General features: G+C 38.0%; 2 protein-coding genes across 2 annotated transcripts in view; both read right to left on the bottom strand.

The window, feature by feature from the left end:
• The window catches only part of LOC308413683 (NACHT, LRR and PYD domains-containing protein 4A-like), a gene marked incomplete at both ends in the record, with an annotated part of 667338 nt that overhangs the window by 219818 nt on the left and 420035 nt on the right, over positions 1 to 27485 (bottom strand). The window lies entirely within an intron of this gene.
• Positions 2582 to 3475, bottom strand: LOC308414024 (vomeronasal type-1 receptor 1-like; the record flags this gene model as incomplete). The annotated part of the gene is made up of 1 exon (XM_080909188.1): positions 2582 to 3475. One exon carries the CDS (start codon positions 3473 to 3475, stop codon positions 2582 to 2584), a length of 894 nt encoding a protein of 297 aa, XP_080765314.1.

The raw sequence follows: 27485 nt of genomic DNA, 5'->3' as shown, positions 1-27485 counted from the left end.
TGGTTATCTGGGTGATTTCGGCTGCAGTCCTCCCATGGTTATCTGGGTGATTTCAGCTGCAGTCCTCCCATGACCACAGTCAAGTAGGATCAAAACAGAGGTCTCCATGCTAATGAGGTACCTAGAGGCCTGGAGGGCTTAGCCAATAAATTTCTCTTCCCATACATTTCTCCCTGCAAAACATATTTAATCTCAGGCTCTCCCTCAGAATTGGCACATAGTTTTACACATCCATTTACCACCATGACAATAAACGGTTTGGAACCACAAACCGTCTCTTTTCGCCAAGATTCACTGTGGAGAGCCATGGAGGCCTTTCACTAGAGAGCCGCAGCATAATCTCTGTAGGCCTCTCTGCACTCTCAGCAGAAACTGCCACCAAGTCAACCACCTTCAAGCCAAGGACTATCCCAGTGGGACAATCCAGAGCTTCCCTTCCTCCCCACCCCCACCCCACAGCCCAAGGCTAGATGCAACCCTTGGCACCCCACTCCTTTCTCCACTCTTCAGCAACTTCCAGCAGCACCTCAATGTCCAAAAGCCTGAGAACCCCATGACCCTGGCCTACTGGTGGCCCCGATAACCCCAGGCCAGCTCCTGCTTTCTCACCTGTCAGACTGTGCTTTACCACTCCTGGAGCAGTGTCTACAGCCCAGTACCCACCCTGGTTTTGTGTGGCATAAGCGTAGTTAAACTCCTCCCATTTTGCCTCCCCAAGTGGTCTGGCCCTGTGGCATATGCTGGACCACAACCTTCCAGGGAATAATGCCATATGCCACCAAGCATGGCCATGAAATGGACAGAGTACAGTTACTCATGAAAACAACATTATAAATATTTCTTACAAAGAGTGGCATCAGGGGAGTCAAATGAGAAAGTATACTCATTTTCCATTTTTAGATTGGTTTTAATATTTTCATTTATTCTTAAGAATATAGATACTATACTTGCACATTAGCAATCATGTCTATTAGTAAGTTTTAAATTTCTAAAGTGACATTATTTGCATGATTATTTTTAAAATAAATTGTATCCACCTGTTAATTGTTAAGCCCTGGTGACTGGCTATGAAAAATGAAAAAAATAATATATTTCCACTGACCTTTTTTTTTGGTTATACTATTATTTATTTATTTATTTACATTCACAAACTCAGCTTCACCTGCCTCAAAGACTTTCTCACAGCCATCCCCCTTGCAATTTTCCCCTGGAAGGGTAGGATTCTCCCCACCCTGGCACATAAAGTCTCTGCCAGATTAAGTGCATCCATTCCCTCTGAGGTCAGACAAGGCAGATATAAAGACTGGACTGCCTGCCTGCTTATATGCCACAGAAAACACATTTTCTCACAAAAAAAAATTTCTCAGTAACTAAAATAGTTTATCTCATAAATGACATTGAAAATAATGACCATTATTTACCTTACTCCCAATATTTCAAAGTAGAGCAGTGCACATATCTATTTTTTTTCAAATTTTGTATTCCTTCCTTGGGAACCATGAATTTTTAATATTGTTAGCACAACATAATCCTCTTACTTTCTTTCTTATCTTGAGGGAAAAGGAAATCAGATGAGCTCACCATTTTTCTCAGTTTTCCTCCAGAAAAAGTGAAGACCCACTTCAAAGAGACTTTTAAACTTTTTGTTGCCATAAAGTTGTAAACAAGTGAAACATGTATAAATTTAAGCTATTTTACTTTGTATTCTGTCAAAGTAGCACCACTTGGCCAATAACCATACATACAGGAAAATCGGCATCACTGCCTCTACGTCTTCTGTGAAATGATGCCACAGCATTTTTCTCAGTGATAAATAGAGATAAATATATCTCTGGGCATAACAATCAGAATATAGATACCCAGGGCATAAAACTCTCCCTCGATATTATAATGTTAATAATCATATGTATGCATGTCAATTTGATAATATGGACCTCTAGGCCTCATATTTTATTGGTGATAAAACTGTGTGAATGTTTTAGAGAAGTTCAGTTGAGTGCAAATAACCCATTTTGATTCTGGAGATACCATCCCATAAGCTACATCTATATCTGTATCTGTATTGTTATCTGTATCTTTATCTATACCTATACCTATACCTATACCTATACCTATACCTATACCTATACCTATACCTATACCTATACCTATACAACCTAAACCTATATTCCAGGAATAGAGTCTTAATTAAAATTCAGAGGGAAAACAAATGAGCACAGAAGTTTATACCTCTACTTCCTGACAGTGAAGTTAGTTTTATGACATATCTTACATTCTTTTCTCCCAAAATCCAGTGCCTCAACTTCTACTTTACAATGTAGAATATTGTGAGGAGAAAGAAACCTTTCATTCTTTGAGTTTCCTTTATCAGGCATTTTGTAAGAAGAGAAAAAATATTATTAACACAGCTATCAAATAGTTTTCTACGAAATGACTACTGATCACTCTATATAATAGATGAGTCAGCTATGAGAAGCTTAATAGTTTAAAATTACAGTTTTAGCATTGTACAGCACATGAATGTGTGTCACAATATAAAAGGAAGGCAAGTAACCAGGGCTCATGTAATATTTAAGGGAAGCTATTTCTTACCAAAGCAAAGTAAATTTTGGCTAAAACTAGGCTTCATATTGATGATGAGAACAAAGGGGCAAAATATGGGAAACCATATTTCTACCAATGTAAATACATTTACTCCCCATGCCATTGGATTATTGGAGCAGGTTCTAATGACAAACACAGTGGAAGAGAATGAGTAAGAGATGAAAAATGAGCACAGCAAGATGAGGATAGTTTGTGTGGCCTTGTCTTCAGATGAGACTTTCAGAAATTGCTGAGCACTGTGGATGTGCTTGACTTGCCTTTTATGTCTGTAGAGGACAATCACCATGGAGACACTTGAGCAGGCCATGAGACACAGACACAAGACATCAGAGAAGCACAGTAGGATCATATACAGTGTTGCTGCTACATTGTTAGAAGCAAACAATGAGCAATATGTATAACCCAACCTATTAGTTGCATTTTTCTTATTACTGGGCCCTGACACTCTTAGTGGAATTACAATGTTTAGAAGCAGATTTAAAACCCAAATTATAGAGCAGGAGGGACCTATATATTTGGTAGCTCTATATTTAACCTTCATCCACGTGGAGCTGCTGGGGCTGATTGTGATTGCTTGGAAACAACTCAGTAGGCACATAGCATACAGAGACATCCCCCTTGTTATTCGGGAAATATACACTATCAATTTACATCCAGTGTCATCCAAGAAAGTCTTAAGTCCAAAATCTGATATTGTTCTTGGAATCCCTCTTATCAAGACAGTCAAGCAATTGGCAACAGTCAAGTGCTCTATAATTAGGTCTTTGGGCATTAAATGTTTCCCAGTGAATATAAAAATTCCATAATAAAATAGTACCGAGGAATTGCCAATCATTCCCACTGTGATCTGGAAGAAGAGTAGAATTCCCATTGGAAAGTTTTCAGAGTCCATTTTCACACCTATTAAAAAGGAAATAAATTTACTACGGTCTAGAAACCCTCAAAGTGCATTATGAGTGTACATCATAGAAACCCTCAAAGTGCATTATGAGTGTGCATCATTTCATGAGGTTAGCTTAAACATTCATCACTTTACTGTATTCATATAGCTCTTTCACTAAAAAAGTGTGTTTAAAATATTTTCATTATAAATCAGATATTCTCTAATAATCAACAAAATTTTAAAAGTTGGCTATGTTTACTCAAGTTTACTGTTTCTCTGGATATGCACAACTTTAATATTAGGATTCAAGAGACAGAGAAAGACAGATCTATTTGTTTTTGGCTAATTTGGTCTATAGGTGCATTTCTAAGAATTTTGAGCTACACCCAGATAAATCTATTATAAAAATCCCCAAATGGAACAAAACAAAAATAAGACTAATGCATATTTGTTTTTCTTTTGACTAAATACAACTATTTTGGGTCAATTCTCTCACAGAAAAAAAAAGCAAATTTGAAATTGCCATTGTTTATAAAAGTCACATAGAAAAGATTTCAACCTTAATTGAAAAACAACAGAAAAATATTGAAAATTATATTTATAATATATAAAGAAAAAAAATAATTTATTTTAATATTTTAAATAAAGTGTATTTTCAATGTTGCATGTTAGATTGAATGGCAACAAAGACCAGAGGCTTGACATCTCCTATAGCTGAAATTGTCCATAGTTGTGAGACACCAATCAAGACTGGGAATTTGAACACAGATACAAAGTAACAATGACATAAACTGGTAACCACTCACTAAGTTCTCAATCATGAGACAATTATTTAAAAACAATTTAGAAAAACATAAAATATTAAATATATTAAAAATTAGTTCCCAACTTGAATAAATTTTCTACAAACAATTTATAAATGTTCAATACCTTGCAAAATGAAGCTCAACAACGCCAGTAATTAAGGAAATACGATCAGGGGGTGAAAATTGAAGCTGCAATGAGAAATCATCAAATATTTTCTCCAGCTGTTAATCAAAAAATTAGCATCAGCAAAATCAGTACTTAAAGTATGTCAGAATATATATATATATATATATATATATATATATATATATATATATATATATATATATATATATATATATATATAAAGAACCCTAGTGTAGACTCCATAGAAAAGTAAAATATTGTAAAGGCTAAACAAATTAGTATTGTTTTCTTTTAACATTATCTAGAAATAATTATGAAGTTTGAATTGTAATGATACTGAATCTCGTACATGTTGGGTCATCAATGCTGTTAATTATAATAGAAATTGCTATACAAGGATCTGGGTATGAAATGATACAAACCTACACAATTAATGCCAAGTGATGAAAAAGAAGGATAATTGGAGAGTCAGCCATTCTATATCAATGCTTTGCTGGGTCTTAGTGATTCTCAGGATGAATCTCAGGAACACAAAATTACTCCTTGTAACTCAGTGGTCAGAACTTATGATCCTGAATGATTGTGTGTACAATGGATATCTACCTGCAGAATGGGATTATGTCTATGTCCCCTCACCTTTTATAAAAATTAAGGTTAAATTACTCTAAAGCTGAAACATGCTATAACTCACAGAGTAAAGCATTAGTAATATGAAATATAGGTAGAGACACAAAACTACTAGCACTGAAAATGCGTCAAAAATTAATAAGTGGAACTAAATCATAAGCTATTAAAATTAACTACAAGTTAAGTCAGGATATAATCTATTTCTCAATAAAATAAAAATAGTATTGCAATATACCACAGCTAAGTAGTTTACAGGCATAAACTCAAAGGACTCTTTGTCCTACCACAGAGATATTGCACATCCATGTAAACTGCTACATCCATTCACAATAGCAATGAAATGTTTGTTAGCAGATAATGAACAAGTGATATCTACACTTAGTGGGATTCTGTTAATCTGTATAAGAAAATGACATCATGAAAATTTCAGGAACCATATGAAATTACAAAAATTTTAGAGAGCATAGACTAAGGAAAAAAATTACATGTTCTTTCTCTAACAGAGACCTGCATGACAATGTGCTGGGAGAAAGTAGTTATGTGCTGTAAAACTGAAAAGGAGATGAAAAGATGTGGATCAGATGGTTGATGCCAAAGAAAGATAATAGGACAGATGTGTTCTTAAAGTAAAAGGATTTTAAAGAATCTATAATGTGTTGAGTCAAGAGAATGGAACAGAGAAGTATAATAAGAGAATAAAATATAAATTTATTTGAAAGCATCATAATGAAATATAATATATGTATGCTAAATAATACAAGCCAAATTAAAAAATATTATATCATAATAAATTTTACTATTTAATAATGACAACTCTTATAGTCAGTGTAATGTTAACAACTTCCTTTCAATATTTAAAATTTGTCGTGGTCATTCTTGTCTTATTCTCTCCTATAGGAACTTTATTATACTGGAAGAACCGATGATTAAACCCAGAGTCTCATGCATGAAAGATAAGCATACTGCCACTGAGCTAAAGTCATAATCATTCTATATGAACTTTATATCAGTGTGACAAGTTGTAAGAGGATGATCTTTGTGTTTCTTATTTCTTAGTGATACACTGGATGCATTATCCCTGAAGATTTCTTTGAAGGACATGTCATAAATGTCTATCACCCTGTGCTTTATAGAATATATTTTAAAATGTAATAAGTTACATCCAAAAATTAGTAAATTTTTATGATTAAATTTTTATGCTTTATTAATTTTGTTACAAATATTTATCTGATAGAAGTTCTCATGGTATATATGCCCTAAGAATATAAAGTAACTTCTTCATATGAAAGAGAAATTGGTATTTTATCTATTAATTTCACTTCTTAGTTTAAGTAAGAACAAAATAAATTGGGGTGTTGAAAAGTTATCTCCTTAAACACTTCCACAATAGAATCTTTGGAAACAGCTAAAAGATACAACCATTCTATTTATCCACAACCATTGATCCTACCAGTCCATTTAAATTTTATAAATAATGTTAACTAACTCTAAAACATAGATAACCATAAGAGGTTATCACTTGTGGCTAACCATAAGAGATATCTTAACCGTATCTCTTAACCAAAGTGCTATGACCAGTTAGCTATATGGCTATACAGTTCATCTTACTGTTGTTACTATAGTGATCAATTACAAATACACAGAGAATTAAATACTGTGGCTGCTAGGCTGCTCAGCAGGTAAAGGTGCTTTCTACCTTGTCTGATGATCTGCATTCATTCCAGTGTCCTACATTATAAAAGGAGGTACCCAGTTCCCAAACACATCTTTAACATTGCCACATGTGTGCTTTCTAAGCTATACATTAAGTTATTCTGGACCTCAACTGCAGCAAATTAAGGTTATTTTAACAGAACTGTACACTAACAATTGTTAACATGATAAAAGGTTGTAGTTTGACATTAGTTCTGATCTTAAGTATGAAGTGATTATGATTAATATGTAAGATATTTGAGTTATACTCTATGGTACAGAGTTAGACTGAATATATCTCCATAAAGTCAAAGCTGCCATGAGATGATGTGTTAGTGATATCGCACTGAAGATCACATGCTAAGTTTGCATATAAGGAAAGAGATTGTCATGTTAAATAGGTGTATAAAATGGTAGAGTTTTGTTTTTGTTGTTTTGGTCTCGATTCCATTTATTAACAGCAATCTGACTACATGCAGACATCTTCTGAATAGCTAGACAGGAAGCAGGACAATATGCATAGAAAAAAAAACATACCTTTGTCTATCTTACAGAAGTGGACAGACCTAAGTGTACAGGCCTCGTATGATAAGTTCATTATATATGTATATCCTTCCAGATAACATGTGAGCTAGAACCATATAAATAACAAATTTATAGTTTATGTAGCAAAACATATTCATAATCAAGAAAATATCTGTCATAATTTAACTAGTTAGAATGCCAAAAAATCACCCCAACATTGCTTATTTTTCTACGGTTTATCAATTTAACTATTATTCTTGGTGATTCCATAAAATGTATTTTGCTAATAAAAAATCACTGCATAATTCTACTATTGATAAAAAATGTACATAATAGTATTCTCTTCCATTCCTTAGGTTAATCCAGCTGTTTAGACATAAAAAATTGAAGGTAGCATTTCCCAGAAGTTTATACCTTGGTGAGTAGGAGAAACAGAAATAATAAAATTACTTCAAGTTGTTTATTGTGTAATGGAGACATAGCTTATGGCTTGCCTGGCTGTGGCAAGACCTTGGGTGTGATCCCCAGTGTCTTAAGTAAACAAAAATAAAGAATCCAATTAAAATTTCCTCTGAAAACCTAAGTAAGAAGAGTCATTCACAATGAGATAGAAATAGTATGAATGATGGAGGCAGAACAAGACAGAAATGAGAGATGGAGGCTCCAAGAAGAAGATAATGTGGTAGTATCAAAGATAAAATAGAACCAGCAGTATCTTATGAGAGGAATAGGATTCACACAGCTTAGGGTAGATTTAAAACAGTCTGCCATGTGTGGTAAGTACACGAATTTCATGAAAAAGCCCATTCACTCCCTCCCTCCCTCCCTCCCTCCCTCCCTCCCTCCCTCCCTCCCTCCCTCCCTCCCTCCCTCCCTCCCTCTCTCTCTCTCTCTCTCTCTCTCTCTCTCTCTCTCTCCCTCTCTCTCTCTCTCCCTCTCTCCCTCCCCCTTCCTTCCTTCCTTCCTTCCTGTCTTTCTACCTTCTTCTCTACCATCTTTCCTTTCAGCAAAGCTGTTGAAAGAAATAATACACATTTTAAATACAATTAAAATTAAGAGCAGCAATTGGCAATAAATTCAGGTGCCTCCCTGTAACAAGAATGGCTTCTCTAAAACCTGAATTCTAATGCCATGAGTTCTTATTATGTTGATACTCTGGTCACTCACCTCAGTGCTCAGTGACACCACTGTGGTCATTGTGGCCATGAGAAGTGAGTCTCTGCTGAATCTTTGGTGAGATATTCTCCCTCACTTAAAGGTTTATGATCTGGTATTCATCCCCAGTTGGCATTTTAAACTCAGTTCTACACCCATAATGACAGTATCTCCTCAAGGATCTAAATTAGCTTTTAATCCTCCTGGTCCTGAGTTCTGTCAGAAGAAAGAGGCAGGGCGGGGGGGGGGGGGGGGGGGCGGGGAGGGACAAATTACGTGAGCAACTCCAAGGAAGCAATTAGAAATCAAAAGGTAACTTTTTTTGTCAGTCTTTAAAGCACAAAGTATGGTAAGCAGGCATGAGGTAGAGGGCTTCACAGCAATTAAAGTAAACAAGTTGCCAGACTTTGCCCCTGGGGAGTCTTTCTATTACCAAGCCACCTAAACAGTTTCAAAAAAGGTTGCTTCTAAAGACAAGAAGGGGAAATGGCTACCTGAGGTGCCTGTTAGCATTTCAAAGCAAATTCTGGCTGTCAGATTCTCACAGCATTCCAAATACACCTTGCAGAGTTGGCCTCCTTATTTCCTGGTGTGGAAATTAAGCCTCTCAAGACCTGACCTGCCTTTCCCTTCTCCAAGCCTTTCTTCCCTACAACCCACACATTTTGTCCATATGCTGTTGGGCTCTTGTTTCATCTCATGGTCCTGCTTCTCTTGGTTCTTTTCAGATATGTTCCATCTTGATTCCCTTATCCCGCTCTCCTCTGACTTTAGCTCTTCTCATGTTCTTCTCCTACTTTTCTCTTATGTCCCAGTAGAGTGTACTGCCCATGTCTAATATCCTAGTTCCTCTCTGTGATCTGAACAGAGGCCACTGGCCATTCTCTCCTTCATATCTACAGTAAAACTTCCTCCTCAAACATATCTTCTTGAGGAATGACAATATTTCATTAAATTTTTCCCACATGTTTAGTGATATGGGTAATGGTGGTCTCATAAATTTATGTGCATTGGATACTCCATATTGTTTCGAAATGATTCATCCATTTTTTTTTGTGCCAATCTTTGTTAGCTTCAAGTTGTAGAGAACTCCACTGTATGTGCATTAAAGGACTCATATTGACAGTTATTTGTTACATATACTTAGTGTGATCTGTTGTGAAGAATTTTGTCCATGTATAAAAATACTTCCCTAAATATATGTACCCCATGGTTGGAGTGTTAGATCTGGAAAAAAAAAAGTGCTCCCTTTGCAGAGGATCCAGTTGAGTTCCCACAACCCACTTGATGGTTCCCAGGTGATTCTAAGCTCTCTTTTGACCTACACAAGCATTAATAATGCACATGGTGCACATACATGCAGATGGGCAATATATTCATTCGCATGTAAATATTTTTCAGAAAGATAACTATCTCTTCATTGTATGGCTTTCTCTTTTCATTTTCCACCAGCAAGCTCATTTGGGATCCTGACAAACTTAAGGTGTTTATATCATAGAAATCTCTTCTAGTGCTATCTGTTCATGGAGATATAAGATGATTGTTCCTAAATATAATCTCTGAAGAAATGCTCCATTAAGAAAACTTCATGTTGGTTCCTCTAAAGAATTTAAAAAAGAATAAACTTACATGTCTCTTTCTCAATGACATCAAAAGCACTTTATATACTCTATAAAAATTCCTTTACATATATTATTTAATTACATATAACTAACTTAATAACTGTGTAAATGTCTAGTCCTGTACTTCATATTTGAATACTATGGTCTTTTAATGAACATAAGTGGTAAAAAAAAAAAGTGAAAGCATAAATATTAACTCCTTAAAAATCGGAACTATGGGGGTGAAGTCCTTAATACATAATGAATTATACTTTTACATTTTCTAAAAAAAGAGAAAGAAAAGACTTCACCTAGCCAGAAGTAGCCTCTCACATGACCATGTTTTAGAGTCTTAAACTAGAAATAGAACCATTTTCACACTCCATTTATTCCTTCAGTTTGTTGTACCCGCAATCGTGATATGAAAGCACATATACTCTACTAGTATACACCTTGGAAACAGAATTATATCCTGGAGGCGATGGGTCAGACTTTCCTTTTATTCTGATCAGCCTTTGAGAAATACACACACACACACACACACACACACACACACACAAACACACTACATATATTTTTTCTAGCCTTTCCCTAAACAGACCAATTATTATTTTCATAAAAAAATGTGTCCATAACACCATCTATCTGAATATTGAAATTACTTTAAAGTCACTTTACCTTAATATTATCTTGGAGTAGTATAAGAAATTACACGAATAAATTTAAGAAACTGATTACAAGGAATCAGAAGGAAGCTTTTCTTCATGAGTTCTTGGAGTGCTCACTGTGTTCCTTGTAGAAGTATAAATGTCACAGTCATAACTGCTATGCCACGCCCTATCCAGCATTAAATGTGACGTGGTGCCAGTTCTGATTTCGTGAGTAAATGCAAACAACAAACCTATTTATAAGAACAACATGCATGAGGCAAACACAGCCATCATGTGCAAAGAAAAACAAAACACTGAGAACTGTTTCCAAAGAACAGAAAAAAATGAAATGCTGTATTTGCTCATGTTTGCTAAGAATCTTTCCTAACAGCAAAGACTCACTAAAGAGAAAAGCATCTGGTGGTAATCAATACTCAATAAGAGCTGCCCATTAAAAAGAGACATGATTGGTAGTTTTCAGGTTTCAGAAGGGTCTTCAGGCAGATATGAGAACATCCCCTCATCCTTATCTCAGCCCATCTACCTGGACTTCTCTGCCTGTTTACTAATAGAAATGATGTGACAGAGAATCCACCTAGGATCTGAATCCTATTACCTCCATCTGCACAGAATTCCTTTTCCCCTCTAAGCTGATTCAACAAATCACCTTTCTTCTCTTCTTCCTCTCATTATGGAACCAATTACTAGAGAGCATTTGCCCTTTTTGTCTCCCTCTGGGGATAACATTGGGTTGCACAGCTTCCATCACCTGCCATTGTCACCTCCTACTTATGTGCTAGTGCTTGGAGTACATTACAAAAGCTGAAATGTGCCAGTCCAATGGAACCAAGTCTAACAGCCCTTGTCACCCCATCTGAGGGTCTCAATTCCATTTCAGGGACTCAAAAGCTGAAAGGAGAAAATCAATTTATCCACAAGAGAGTAGGTAAGGGAAGCCTCTCCTGGACTCTGGGAGTTTCTAGTCTGTTTCTTGAGTGATGGAACTACTTGAGCGATGTTTCCTTTCACATGAGCTACATTCTCAAAGTTTAAGAACACATGGGATAAAAAGATGTTCCAGGGAATGAAAGTACTTGACTTAGAATTGCTATAACCAGAGTTTGGAACTAAAGAACAAAGCAACACAAAATGCAGATCCAAGATCTGGAGAGATGACTGGAGTTTTAAGAACCTTGGTTTTGAGGGACCCTAAGGGCCTATACAGTCCCACACCTCCTTACAGCTCCCCACCCACACTGAGAGTTTTACAGCTTCCCTGCTTTCACTAAGGGCTTTTGCAGTCCTGTACTCTCTAAGGAGTGATGCAATCTTATCTGGGCAGACCCTGGAATGTAGGGGAAGAACCTTAATATATGACCCAGGCAGGTGCCAAGCAGTACCTCTTCATGAAGAGAAGTGTTTTATCTGGGCAGCCCTAGAATGTAGGTCCTGAGATGTAACCCATGTTGGCAGCTAAACCCACCAGTGCTTGCATGCCTAATCACCATCACTGTAGCCCATCTGTTGCTAAGTATATAAAAACTATACTGACAAAGGGCACAGGGTTGTCTCTTCTCTGGATTTAGGCCACCCCAGTGCACTGGACTAATAAACATCTGGCTTTTGCATTGATTCCTCATCTCTCCTCTCATTCATAGGAACCTCAAATAGATAAGACTCAATTTGGGTCTAACAGTTTCTTGAGCAGATGAGCCAGTTTCAGTTCCCAGTTGCTACATGGCAGTAGCTCACAACTGCTTTAATTCAAGTTCTATATGATCTGGTGCCCCTCTGATCCACAGTGGGTGTTTGTTGGTTTATTTGTTATTTTTGGCACACATGTGGTACACTGAGGCACAAACACATGAAATAAAATTTTGTAAAGTTGGAAGAAACAACCCACAAGTTAATTTTAAAATGTCACTGTAAAACAAAACAACAACCAAAAACAAAAACTAAAAACAAACAAACTAAAACTCTTCACTGGCTAAGTGCTGGTTTGAAGCTATATGTTTTTTCTTCCTACGTAGATGAGACTCAGAGGCTGAAGCACTCTGAGCATCTTGTTTGTTTGTTTGTTTGCTTTATTTTTTTTTATTCAACACTCTGTAAAGTTATCTCCTTCCCCTGCCCAGCTACCATAACTTCCCCTCCATTTGCCTTCACAAAGGCACACTCCCTCCTAATCACCCTCTCCACCCCATTGCTTTGGCATTCCCCTACACTGGGAAAAACATGCCCTCCCTGGGCCAAAAGCCTCTTATCACATTGATGCCAGAAAGGTTTTGAGGTGCTGAGAAAGGTGATGCTCTTTTGTGTTTGCTTGGAATGTTCTGTAGATATCTATTCTGTCCATTTGAGTCATAATGTCAGTTAGGTCCATTATTTTTCAGTTCAGTTTTTGTCTGAATGACCTGTCCTTTGGTGAGAGTGGAGTGTTGAAGTTTCATACTATTATTGTGTGGGGTTTGATGTGTGATTTAAGCTTTAATAATGTCCTTTTTGTGAATGTTTGTGCAATTAGATTCTATGAATAAATGTTCAAAGTTGAGATGTCATCTTGGTAGATTTTTCCTTTGATGAGTATAAAGTTTCTTCACATCTCATTTGATTCATTGTGTTGAGATATTTATTCTGTTATTAGAGTGGCTACATCAGCTTGCTTCTTGGGTCCATTTGCTTGGGAAATGTTTTACAACCTTCTACTCTGATAATATCTATCTTTAATACTGAGGTTTGTTTCTTGTATACAGAAGAAGAAAAGACACCATTTTACTATCAACTCTGTCAGCATCTATGTTTTTATTGGGAAATTGTGTCCTTTAGGTTTAGAGATATTAATAACCAATAATTGTTAATTCCTGTTATAGGTGGATGTTGTATTTGTTGGTAGTGGTAATGATGGTGATGGTGGTGGTGGCAGTGTGTGTGTTTGTGTGTGTGCGCACACATGTGTATATGTCTTGCTGATGTGAGATTATTTATTTCATATGCTTTCTTGGGTACAGTTAACCTCATAGATTGAAGTTTTCCTTCTAGTTTTTTTTTTTTTTTTTTTTTTTTTAACCTATAAAGCTGAATTTCTGGATATACGTTATTTAAAATTTTTATTGCAGAATATCTTATTTCCTTTACCTATGGTAATTTAATGCATAGCTGAGTATACTAGTCTGGCTGGTGGTTCCTCAGAGTTAACAAGATACATGTCCAGGCCCTTCTGACTTGAGTGATTTTATAGAGTACAGTGTAATTCTAGTAAGTCTGCCTTTTTGAGTTACATGTCAATGTTCATTTGCAGCATTGTTTATTTATTTGTTTGTTTGTTTGTTTGCTTGCTTGTTTAATGAGTACACTATTACTGTCTTCAAACACACCAGAAGAGGGCACTAGATCCCATTAGAGATATTTATGAGCCACCATGTGGTTGCTGGGAATTGAACTCAGGACATCTGGAAAAGCAGCCAGGACTCTTAACCACTGAGCAATCTCTCCAGTTCCCTTCTTTGCAGTTTTAATATTTTTACTTTACACTGTATATTTGCTACTTCCCTAATTGTGAGAAAATGGAGGTTCTTTTTGGTTCAATTAAATTGGTGTTCTGAATGCTTCTTTTGCCTTTATATGCAACTTTCTTTATGTTAGAATGTTTTCTACTGTGTTTTGTTGAAAATACTTTCTGAACACTTGAGCTAGGAATTATTCTCACTTTTTATTACCTCTAATAAAGTATACTTAGGTTTGACTTTTTTATACTTTATGAGATTTTCTAAATGTTATGTGCTAGGATAATATATATGTTATCTTGAACTGATATATCAGTTTCTCTTATTATTTTGTCTAAGACTGACATTCTCTCTTCTATCCCTGTATTCTGTTGGTAATACTTGTATCTGAAGTTCCTATTCTTTTAACTAGACTCTCCATCTCCAGTATTCACTAAGCTTGTGATTTATTTATTGTTTGCATTTTGTTTTGTCTTGGAATATCTTGGTTTCTACATCTATGTTGATTATGAGTTTTGCTGGATATAGTAACCTGGGCTGGCATTTGTGTTTTCTTAGAATCTGTATGATGTCAGTCCAGGATGTTCTAGCTTTCATAATTTCTGTTGAAAATCTGGTGTAATTCTAATTAGTCTGCCTTTATATGTTACCTGTCCTTTTTGCCTTACTGATTTTAGCATTTTTCTGTTTATTTTGAACATTTAGTGTTTTGACTAATATTTGTCAAAAAGAATTTCTTTTCTGGTCCAATCTATTTAGGGTTCTCTGGGATTCTTGCATGTTTGTGGTCATTTCTTTGTTTAGGTTAGGGAAGTTTTCTTCTATAATTTTGTTGATGATATTTACTAGGCCTTTCTTTGGTATGTTTACTGTCTTCTACACCTATTATCTTTAGGTTTGGTCTTCTCATTGTGTCCTGGATTTTCTAAATGTTTTGGGTTAGACTCAGTTTGATTTTTTTCAGTTTCTCTGACTATTGTGCCAATGATTTCGATGGTATTTTCAGCTTCTAAGATTCTCTCTTCCATCTCTTGTATTCTTTTGGTGATGCTTGTCTCTATGACTCCTGGTATTGTTCCTCAGCTTTCCAATGTCAGGATTGTCACCTTTTGTGATTTTTTTCTTTTTTTTCTATTTCTGTTTTCAGTTTCTTTACCTGCTTATTTGTGCTTTCCTTTAGCTCTTTGAGTGATTTTGTGTGTGTGTATTTTCTCTTTAAGGGCTTCATTGTGCTTCCATGTATTCTCCTGGTTTTCCTGTACTTCTTTAAGTGTTTATGTGCTTCTCAAGGATCTCCATCATCATCATGAAGTATGATTTTAAGTCTAAATCTTGTTGTTCTGGTTAGTTGGGATATCCACTATTTGCTGAGGTGGGAGAACTAGATTCTGATGTTGCCAGGTTTTTGTTTCTTAGATTCTTGTGCTTGCCTCTTGCCATCTTTTTATTGGTGATGCTACGTAATCTAGTTGTCTCTTACAGGATCTTGTCTCCCTGTAGGTTTGTGGATCCATGGTCTCCAGAGGGAGATTCTTTCCACTACCCCATGCTGTTGCTGAAATCTGCCATCAGAGCTGTATAAAAAGTGTGTACTTTGAAACCTCGGGGTTATCTCTGTCCCAGTTGCAGAAAAACCCCAATATACTGGACCATAAAACCTCTTGCTGATTGCATTGTTCTCAGACTCTGTGTCTCTGTGGGAGTAGATATCCAAATTGTTGGTGCACATAGGTCCAATAGTACGAACTTCTGTTTTAGTTAGGGTTTTTCTGCTATGAACAGACACCATGACCAAGGCAAGTTTCATAAAAAACAACATTTAATTGGGGCTGGCTTTCATATAATGTAAAAAGCAAAAATTTTAGGAACTCTGTAACTTTTCAAAACACCCCATTCTTAGAATGTGAGACCCTAAAGACACAGAAATGGTTAAAGTCATACTAAGAGACTTTTCTAGTTATCCCAAGGCTATGAGATTCCACCTATGCCTGACAAATAAGATAAAAATGGCCCAAAGTAATTCTCAAAAAACAAAAAAACAAAATAAACAAACAAAGAAATAAAACCACAGAATATACTGACTGATATAGCCACCTGGCCCTCTAGAAAGCCCTAGATAGGGTCTTGAAAAATGGCATAATTAACTCATACTCTAATCACCCAATTCTGAGAAACAAAACAAGAACAAAACCCTCCAAAGTTTTGAAATATATAAACAAGTTTCTGAAAATGTAAAAGCAAAGTTTTAGTGGACCAGTCAAGCTATGCTGACTTAGCTAAGACAAAACAAAAATGACTGCTTTAGGAACAGCTCCTCTACCACTCTTTGTACTGAAATTCAAGAACAATGCAAATTATCAACAACCTTACTGCCAAAGATTCTTCCCCCTTTTCTACCCCCTTCCTCTTCTCTTTCTGAAAATTATATTTCTGATCAATGGTAAAATTGTAGTTCATCCCCCTCACAAAAAAAAAAAATATATATATATATATAAAAGATGTATGCTTTTTCAGTTTGGAGTTTACTCTCCCTGTGAGGATGAGCGGCCCCATGTACATGGAATAAAAACCTCTTGTTATTGCAGCTGCCTATGGCCTAATTGTGTTCTATGGGTTTTACTCCTCTGGGTCTTAAAACACAGATTCAGGAGTACAGTCCAGAATCATCAAGGCAGGCATGGTGCAGCCAATGCTGAGAGTTATACATCTTTATCTGAAGGCTACAAGTGGAAGACTGAGTTTGAGACAGCTAGAGTGAAGGTCTTTATTAAAAATTATATATGGCTTTATTAACTTTAATTTTATTGTACATTTTATTTATTTACATTTAAAATGCTATCCTCTCTCCTGGCTTCCCCTCCTGAAACCCCTATTCCATACTCCCTCCTCCTGCTTCTATGAGGGTACTCCCCAACACATCCACCCACTCTTGCTTCCTGCCTTGACATTCGCCTACACTGGGGCATCGGGCCCAAAAGCAAGGGCCTCTCCTTCCATTGATGTCTCCTAAACTTAAAAAACAATTTCAGCAAAGTGGCTGAATATAAAATTAATTCAAACAAATCAGTGGCGTTTGTCTACTCAAAGAATTAACAGGCTGATAAAGAAATTAGGAAACCAACACCCTTCACAATAGTCACAAATAATATAAAATTCCTTGGTGTCACTCTAACCAAGGAAGTGAAAAATCTGTATGACAAGAAATTCAAGTTTCTGAAGAAGGAAATTCAAGAAGATTTTAGAAGATGCAAAGATCTCCCATGCTCATGAATTGGCAGGACTGATATAGGAAAGATGGCCATTGTGCTGAAAGGAATCTACAGATTCAATGCAATCCACATCAAAATTCCAACTCAATTATTCAAAAAGTCAGAAAGAGTAATTTGCAAATTCATTTGGAATAACAAAAAACAGAGGATAACAAAAACTATTCTCAACAAAAAAGAACTTCTGTGGGAATCACCATCCCTGACTTCAAACTATATTACAGATCAGTTGTGATAAAAACTGTATGATATTGGTACAGAGATAGGCAGGTAGATGAATGAAATAGAATTGAAGACTCAGAGATGAACCAAAACACCTTGGTCACTTAATCTTTGACAAAGGAGCTAAAACCATCCAGTGGAAAAAAAAGACAGTATTTTCAACAAATGGTGCTGGTTCAAATGGAGGATAGCACAGAAAAGAATGCAAATTGATCCATTCCTATCTTCTGGAACAAAGCTCAAGCCCAAGTGGATCAAGGACCTCCACATAAAAACCAGATACACAGAAACCATTAGAAGACTAAGTAGAGAAAAGCCTTGAACACATGAGCACAGGGGGAATTTTCATGAACAGAACACCAATGTCTTATCCTTTAATATCAACAATCAACATATGAGACCTCATAAAATTGGAAAGCTTCTATATGACAAAGGACACTGTCAACAGGACAAAATGGCAACAAACAGACTGGAAGAAAATCTTCACCAATCCTACATTTGATATGTAGGGAGCTGCTCTGTGCTGCGCCCCAAAGACAGTGCAGACCTCCACCTTCTGCCTTCAGATGGGGAGCACTTCCTGTGATAAACAACTCCTTATTTGGATGCACTTGCCTGGTATGTGGAGAGCAGCACCCTAAGATGGCGCTGGCTTCTGCCCTCTCTAACTAGTAAACATCCCAGTGTGCATATGCCTGTATCACGCCACGTTTCTGACCAATTATGATAAGACACCGCAGCTGGCAGAGGGGCGGGGAAGATAAAAGGAGAGAGCCTCCTGGGTACAGGGCTCCCCATCCATCAAAGCATCAAGAAAGGAATCCTGAATAAACTGCTGAGAGAAGGACCTGGCCCTGTTGAGTCTTTTCCTTGCAGGATGAGGTTGGGATTGACACTGATAGAGGGATAATACCCAATATATAAAAAGAACTCAAAATGTTAGACTCCAGAGAACCAAATAACCGTACTTAAAAGGGGGTGAGGGATACATCATTAAAGAATTTTCTACTGAGAAACACTTAATGGCTCAGAAGCACCTAAGGGAATGTTCAGCATCCTTAGTCATTAGGGTGAAGGTCTTAAGCCCATGCCTACAGTGACACACTTATTCCAACAAGGCCACACCTCCCAACAGTGCCAATCCCTGGGCTAAGCATATATAAGGCACAAGAGGCCATTAGGTTATTTATATCCATGTAGCAACATTATCTCATCTCTGAGCACCTGTCTTATTTCTCAATAATCACAATGAAAATATTTGTGGAAAAATAAAGCATTTCATGAAAAGAATTTAAGCCAGTATTAAATGTATCATTTAGCTAGACTTTTTTTTTTTTTTTTTTTTTTTTAAGAATGTCAATCCACTGTCATAAACCCTTCTACAGGGATGGGAGCTGCAGAGAACAGGACCAGAGAATGCTTGAAATATCTAGGGTTAGAAAAAAAGTTGCACAAATCCATCAATAAAAACACCAGGATGGCTAAGAACTCTACTGTGCACTCATGCTGTAGAATCAAGGCAAAAGAAAAAAAAATAGACAAACACACACACATACAAATACACAATCTGTCATTCATTTATTCAATATATATCAGGAACAAATTACAAGCTGCTTTTTTAGCCATTAGGCATTTTTCAGAGCTGTCAAATGACTCATTTTCTTTAACTTCCCATGGCAGGCAGTATTATGGTACAACAGTAAGAGGAATAATCCAGAAGTTACATATCACAACTTCACTGACTATGTGGTGCTTAGAAGCTCCATTTTCCTTCATGGACAGATGAGACATGGAAGCTGAAGCCCTCTAGTGAAAGGCCCCAGTAGTGGGACAATACAAACTGCCCCCGCAGTGTCCTCAGGAAGAGGTGAGTACAAGCTGCAGCTGCACCTCTTCAGGATGGACCGGGGCTGCAGTTGTGCTCCTGATAAGACTCCCTAGAGCCCCAGGTCCCAGGAGAAGGCCAACCCTATCTGACAAAGGGCAAAATCAGCAGAAATCACATCTGGCATTGGTAACCTGCTCCCCCAGATACCCCTGCTCTATTTGTAGCTTTACAAACTCACTCTACTGCTCAGGGTTCACTCCTTCTAGAAGGCTATTGAACCCCAGCATGTCAGCATAATAAAATCCTCTTGCTTTTGCAATGAACCCCGACTCCTTGGTACTTGTACGATGGTCCAGAGAAAAAGGCTTAAGGTCTTTCACTAGCATATGGGGAGTAAGTTACAGAGTTCCGTAGGATTTGTGGACAGTCCCCAGGTGATGTTGGTATGCTGATGATTGGTGAAAGCAACTGTTTAACAGGGAGCAGGTGTAGGGTTTCTCCCTCATGTAAACTCTCTCAAGCCTGCAGTTGTTTCTCAGTGGTGAAGGGCCTTTTAATGTATTAAATGTAAAAAGCCTCTTTTGCTTGTGGAACACCTCATGTAATCAGACTTCTGAAACGTTATAGAAGCCTTTAGGATACTTGATAGAGAAAGAAAAAGGGCACTTCTCCCTGTGTTGTTCCTGGTGGGCTAAAAGAACAGCGGGACACTTGAAAGTTGTGGGACATTCATCAAATATAAATGTCCTGAGGTCTCTCTAGAGTCTCTCTATGGTCTCACATATGTATTTTGCCCCAGTATTCTGGAAAAGATGCACAGGCACAGGGTGAGGTACGTCTGGCCTGGAAGGAGCCCCAGTACTTCCACTGCAACATCTTCAGAAGAACCCTCAGGGACTCCTCTACAGACCTGGAGATACCTTAAGTTGCTCTTGAAGAGTCAATGGTTCTATATGAAACCTGTCTCTTCAGGCTCAGGATTGTCCTCTGTCTGGATTAGGAGAAGAAACTTCACCTCATTCACAGCACTGCTAACACCAGCTTCACTTCACTAACATTCCAGAAGTGTTACTGGCCATCCTCCTTGTCTTCAGCCTGGTCGGGTCAGAAAACAAGTGTTGTTGTACCTCCATAGGGACTGATTCAGAGGAATGTGCCCTCAGGGACTCTACCTGGTCTTAAGGTCACCCTAGAGTGACATACATAAAACACCAACCTTTTCAGGCATATTGATCTGTTTGGATGATGAAAATCGGATCTATCTCACTGGATTATTGACATCACAATTTACTTCACTAAGACTCAGGGAATGTTGTAGCCATCATTCCTGTCTTCATGTCCTCTGGAGATCAGACATTCTATGAATGCGCCCCAGAAGTTGTCCCCACCCAATACCTCTCTCTGCAGCTTTCCACGTACCTGCTGCCAAGAGCATGCCTAACCGTGTCTGCAGTGTTGCCCATTCCTTCCCTAGGGTTAGTGATTGCCATTAAATTAAACGCTTAATGACTTTGTTTAAGGGTATGTTCTCAGAAAACAAAAAGGCCTTCTGTCCTTGCATGGATACAGACCTGTAAACTAAGCCAAGTGGACGTTGTCAATGAATCTGAGTGACAGAAAATCTGCCCTCAAAGTGCTTGCACAGGATCATTGAACTTAGGGTTAGCTCATTTCTCTAGCCCTCATATCTAATGATATTGTCCTGGCATTCATAGATTTATTTATTTTATTTATATGAAGACTGTAGCTGTCTTCAGACACACCAGAAGAGGGCATCAGATTCTGCTACAGATGATTGTGAGCCACCACATGACTGCTGGGAATTGAACTCAGGGCCTCTAAAAGAGTAGTCAGTGCTCTTAACCACTGAGCCATCTCTCCAGCCCTTTCCTGGCATTCAAAATTATCTTCTGCGAAGTCACTATTCACACTGAATTTGCACATGTTCAGTCATTCTCTGGAGGAAAACAAATGTTAGTTTCCTGTGAGTTTTGGCTAAAATAATTCCTTCAACCGGTCAATACATTGAAGGAAGATCAGATGAAGTAGGGCCAATCTGAAAAGTGAGACTTTTTCCCCTTTAAGATATGCTGATAATTATTTCAGGAATTGTTTCCCATCCCACAGAAGATATTTCAACTATTACAAAAATAGCTGGCTTAGGGAAACAAAACCAAGGCTGGGCTAGACCAAGGAAAAGGAGGGGGAGCCTGGAAAGCAGGAGGGCCCAAAGGAGCCCATATGTTGCCTGACACAGCACCACTGAGGTCTCCCATCTCTGGAGCTTCTCTTATCCACTGAAGTGAACTGTCCTAGTACAGCTCGTTTTTGAATAGCAAACACGTGTCACTAAGCTGACATGTTTCAGTTTTCACCACATTGCAATTCCTCATTCTTACTCCCTCAACTGCCCCCAGGACTTATAGCTCTTAGTGTGAAATCAGAACTCCTTTTTAAATTATTATCTACCATTTTATTGGTTTACATTTCAAATGATATTCCCCTTCTCAGTTTTCCCTCCACAAAATCCCGAGGTCATTCTTCTCTATACCTCCATTTTTGCTATGAAGGTGCTCCTCTACCCACTCACCTACCCCCTCCTCACCATTCTAACATTCCTCTACCCTGTGCATCTAGTCTGCAATGGACCAAGGGTCTCTCCTCCCATTGAAGCCATATAAGGCCGTCTTCTGATACATATGAGTCTGGAGACATGGATCCCTTCAGGTATACTTTGGTTCATGGTTTCCTCTCTGGAAAGTCTGAGTGATCTAGTTAGTTAATATTATTCTTCATCTGGGATGCAATCCCCTTCATCTCCTTCATCCTTATCCTCTAGCTCTTCCATTGCACTCTCAGGGCTCAGTCTGGTGATTGGCTGAGTATCTACATCTGTTTTAGTCATGTGCTGGCAGAGCCTCTCAGAGGACAGCCATGCCAGGGTCCTGGTAGCAAGTACTTTTGTCATCAGCAATAGGGTCTGGGTTTGGTGTCTGCAGTTGGGGCAGTTTCTGCATGGCCTTTCCTCCAGTCTCTGTTAATTTTTGTCCCTGTCTTTCCTTTCAACAGAAATCACTCCGGGTTAAAAGTCTGAGATTGGTCGGTGGCACCATCCCTCAACTGGGGGCCATACCTATCTAGCTGAGATGGTTTCTACAGGCTCTGTCCCTTTGTTGGGTATGTCAGCTAAAGTCACCCTCATTGAGTCCTGATAGCCAATCCCTCCCCTGGCATATGGTACTTTTAGTGGCTCTCCCAGTTCCCCATCCCCACTGCTTCACACTTATATTCAATTGTCTCACTCTCTGTACTTCTCTCCAGTCCCTTCCAATACCTGACTCTGCCCTCCCTTCAGCCAATCCCTGCCCTCCCTTCAGCCGACCCCTTCCCTCCCTTAAGCAGACCCCTTCCCTCCCTTCAGCCAACCCCTTCCCTCCCTTCAGCCAACCCCTTTCCACCCTTCAGCCAACCCCTTCCCTCCCTTCAGCTGACCCCTGCCCTCCCTTCAGCCAACCCCTTCCCTCCCTTCAGCCCACCCCTTCTTTCCCTTCAGCCAACCCCTTTCCTCCCTTCAGCCAACCCCTTTCCTCCCTTTAGCCAACCTCCTGCCCTTCCTTCAGCCAACTCCTTATTTCCCTACCAGATCTCTTCCTCTTCCTACCTCCTGTGATTATTTTGGTCCCCTTTTATGTAGATCTGAAGTCCACACCCTTTGGTCTTCCTTCTTAAGCTCTATATGATTTGTGGGTTGTAACCTCAGTAGTCTGAGATTTTGAGCTAATATCTACTTATAAGTGAGTGCATACTATGTTCTTTTGTGACTGGTGTATTTCACTCAGGATGATGTTTTCTCCTTCCATCCATTTTCCTGTGAATTTCATGAAGTCATTGTTTTTAGTAGCTGAGTAGTGCTCCATTGTGTAAATGTACGATATTTTCTGCATCCTTTCTTCTGATAAAGGCCATCTGGGTTGTTTCCAGCTTCTGGTTATTATAACTGATGCTGCTTTGTGTAGCATGTGTCCTTGTTATGTCTTTGAGTATCATTTGGGTATAGGCTCAGTAATGGTATAGCCGGATCTTCATATAGAACTTTTTAAAATTGTCTGATGACCTGTCAGGTTGATTAACAAAGTGTTTTCGCTCTCTTGCAGTCCCACCAGTGATCAAACAGTGTTGCTCTTAATCCACATCCTTGCCAGCATCTGCTATTCCCTAGATTTTTGTTCTTAGGCATTCTGATTGGTGTGAGGTGGAATCTAAGGGTTATTTTGATTTACATTTTCCTGATGACTAAGGATGTTGAACATTTTTTAAGGTGCTTCTCAGACATGCAAGAATCCTCATTTGAGAATTCTCTGTTTAGCTCTGTACCCCATTTTTAATAGGGTTATTTGGTTTTCTCAAGTCTAATTTCTCGAGTTCTTTGTGTATTTTGAATATTAGCCAACTCTTGTCTTCCCTACATTTTTTTTCTGTGGTGGATGATAGTCTAGAATCTGCTTTACATTTTAGCCTGTAGCATGTGATCCATAAATGCTATTTTCTGTCTGGAATTATCAGGATCTCTATTATTTTTCCTATAGTAGCTGCCATACTGGAGTTCTGGCATCAGACTGCCAGTTGTTAATTCTATCAAGGAAACCAAGATTTTAGGGATTTTCATTCTCAGGTAGCTGAGGCTTTCCCTCTCCTCACTTCCAGCCATTAGTCCTCAGTGGCCTCTCCATATCTGACTGTCACTTTGCTTTGCTGTGTGAGTGGGCTTTATTTCTAAGACCTATAATTCTCTGTGAATGCCACTAAAGACTTGTCTGATATACTCAGTTGACAAAAGACAATTTTAATCTCATAGCTTCAAGTTGAGAGTGTGTGTTTATCTATTACTGAGTGATTAATAGAAAAGACACCTGACTGAAATAAGGTCCACAAATGCCTTTGTCTGCACATGATGCACACTGCCTCAGCTCTTAGAGACAAGACTGGATGCTATGACAGCAGTTTACTTGGAACTCACTTTCAATCCTAAAAGCCTCACATAAAATTCAAAGAAGAGAAATTGTGAAGTAAACCAATATGAAATGACAAGTTGTTTACAGCCTTGTGTGGTCATCTGCTCCTGCAGTACAGCACTCAGGAAGCAGAGGGGCCACATTGTCCCTGAGTTGCTGGATAAGCAGTTCTACACAGTGGAGTAATACCTGAAATAACAATACCTGTAACAACTGGAACTTTATCACTGAATATGAGAATACAGAGCTTACAATTCTGTGCATGGCCTGCAGATGGTTTCCCTATTTATAAAAACAAGGGAGATTCCAACCCAAAAGTTGGGTTGTAATAATGAGGCTTCCTAAAAATTTCCTTCTGAAAAAGATTATGGCCTTTGGGGGGGGGGGGGAGAAACTGGGAAATCAGAACCATAGCACTGGAAGGAACCTTGGATATACCTGGATATAGAGAGAATCTTAGGAGCTAAAATGCAGCCAGTGTCTCTGTTTATGCTCAGTACCTGCCCCATAATAGCGATAGATACCAAGAGCCTGTCAACCCATTGACTTGCAAAACTCACTGTGAATGGTATCATAAAAGCACTCACAAGGGGCTGAAACTTTTGAGAGCTCCGAAACCTGTGTCCTAACAACATCAATAACTTCCACTTGTTACAAGGCAGGCTATGCTTCCTTATGGATTAAGTCATCTGGACAACAGTGACATTACTGATTCCCTAAGACTACTTGGTGGGTATATATACCAATGATTTGACTAAATACATATGTTCTGAACCTTTTCAACTAGGTAGACAGGTTGACCAGAACCTGAAGTTACTAAAAGTATTGTTTCTGAATTAACACAGTTAGAGTTGTTGCAAAAAGGTTACTAAAAAGTTGAAAAAGCATAGATTTCTTATTTGATAAAGTAAAATATATCTGGGTTTAGGGGAAAAAATCTGTTGTTACTATGCTAATTGTTCAGAAGTAAATGAAAAAGATCTTAAGATCTTTAAATTATCAGAAAAAAATAGATAAATAAAACCTATAAAAAAACAAAACCAAAAAAGAAAAAAGAAAAAGAAACAAAAAACCAGACTCAGATCATTGATACCAGCCGAGTCTTGGTCTCCTGACTGACTGTTCAGTTCTGCTATCAGTATAACTGGGCCATTTATTCTTTTTCTTTCTTTCTTTCTTTCTTTCTTTCTTTCTTTCTTTCTTTCTTTCTTTCTTTCTTTCTTTCTTTTTTTCTTCCTTCCTTTCTTTCTTTCTTTCTTTCTTTCTTTCTTTCTTTCTTTCTTTCTTTCTTTCTTTCTTCCTTTCTCTAGTTTGTTTCTCTCTCCTTTCTCAAAGATTTATTTATTTATTGTATATAAGTACACTGTGGCCATCTTCAGACACACCAGAAGAGGGCATCAGATCTCATTACAGATGATTATGAGCCACCATGTGGTTGCTGGGATTTGAACTCAGAACCTCTGGAAGAGCAGTCAGTGCTCTCAATCGCTGAGCCATCTCTCCAGTCCTTTATTCTCTTTCTAGCTGAATTAATTGTGGGTCCCTCTTTCCTTTAAATTATATGGCCTACTAAACATCAGTTCGGTAATACTGAGGGATTGTAGGACCAAATACACCATTTTAGAGCAAGATGAACCCACTGAACAATAAACAGTTGGTCCCAAAACCTTAGCACAACTGACTCCATGATGAATGTACCAATCAGCTTTTAAACTCAGCAAGTAAACAGAATGGCATACATGCCAAATAAATAAAACAAAGACCTAATCCATCAAACTCCATAGTTCTGGGGAAATCTCTAAATCTACTAATCTTGCTTTTAGCTTCTGTAGTTCTGCTGTTTGGTAACTGTTCTTGTTAACTGAACTATCTCAACACAAGACCTAGTTTTAGTTGTTTAAATCTCACCCTGAAAAAGGCTCACATCTATGTTTGGATCCTCAACACTCAGTGTAGTCTCAGGCTGGCTAAGAATGATTTTCTACTGGTTTAAACCAATTGACAACAGTCTTCTCTGGTGACTACCACAACAGTACCTTTGAGATTCCCTCAAATTTGTGACTGCAACATCTCTCATGTTCACATGAGTCATAACAGAGAACTACAAATTCCATACTCAAGGGAAAACAGAAGGGAAATATATGTATTTTCGAACCTTATTTCTGTCTCCAGTGAGTTGATTAAAGGCTGATTCCAGAAAACACTGTGAGATGGAAAGTGTCCGGAACTCTGCTCTGAGTCATCTGAGCTTCTGTCTGGCTTCCTTTCCTAGTACCTGGATTTGGTGAGACAGCTACAGATGCTAGTTGACTCTAGAATATGGTTAGATCACACTTCATGTGCTGGGTGGGGCAGGAACAACTTTCTTCCAGACAAGCAAGTAGACAAGAGAGGGAAAAGACACCTTTCTTGCTGAATAAATCATAGATGGATTCTCATTCTAGATCAGCTCTGTATGTATAATTGAATACTCAATGCTTTCCTGAAATGAAAACTCATCCTAAGCAAGCACTGAAAGTCCCTGTGGTGAAAGCGTAAAGTAGCACACAGAACGGGAATACCAAGGCTAGCATTTATCGCCCATGACTTCTGATGCTGTGTTCTAACATATGGCCTATTCCAAATTTGTTAAAATTTCTTGGTATCTAGAAAGTTTTGGATCCTATGCGCTTTCGTGAATACTGCCAAACACTTGGCAGTCAAATGAGTCAGGGAAAGAGGCACTCAAAAAGTGTCTGCACTGCAATAGGAAAAAAACCCGAAAGCACAGACAGAGGCTGGAAGGAGTATAGCTCTATGAGAAAATGAGGTTTCATTTTAGAAAAACATAATGTTTTATGGACATGATATGAGGAATGCAGTGTGGAGAGGAATTAATCTGTGTATTCAAAAATAGTTCTGACTTTTCAGTGTTTTTCTTTTCTTTTCTATGTTTTGGTGTTTGCCTGTGTTTGCAAATGGGTGTCTTTTTGCCTCTTCTGCCC

This window comes from Micromys minutus (genome assembly GCF_963924665.1).
Source record: "Micromys minutus genome assembly, chromosome: 32".
Taxonomy (NCBI): domain Eukaryota; kingdom Metazoa; phylum Chordata; class Mammalia; order Rodentia; family Muridae; genus Micromys; species Micromys minutus.
Note: the sequence above shows the minus strand (reverse complement) of the source record. Positions and strands in the feature narration are given on the sequence as shown.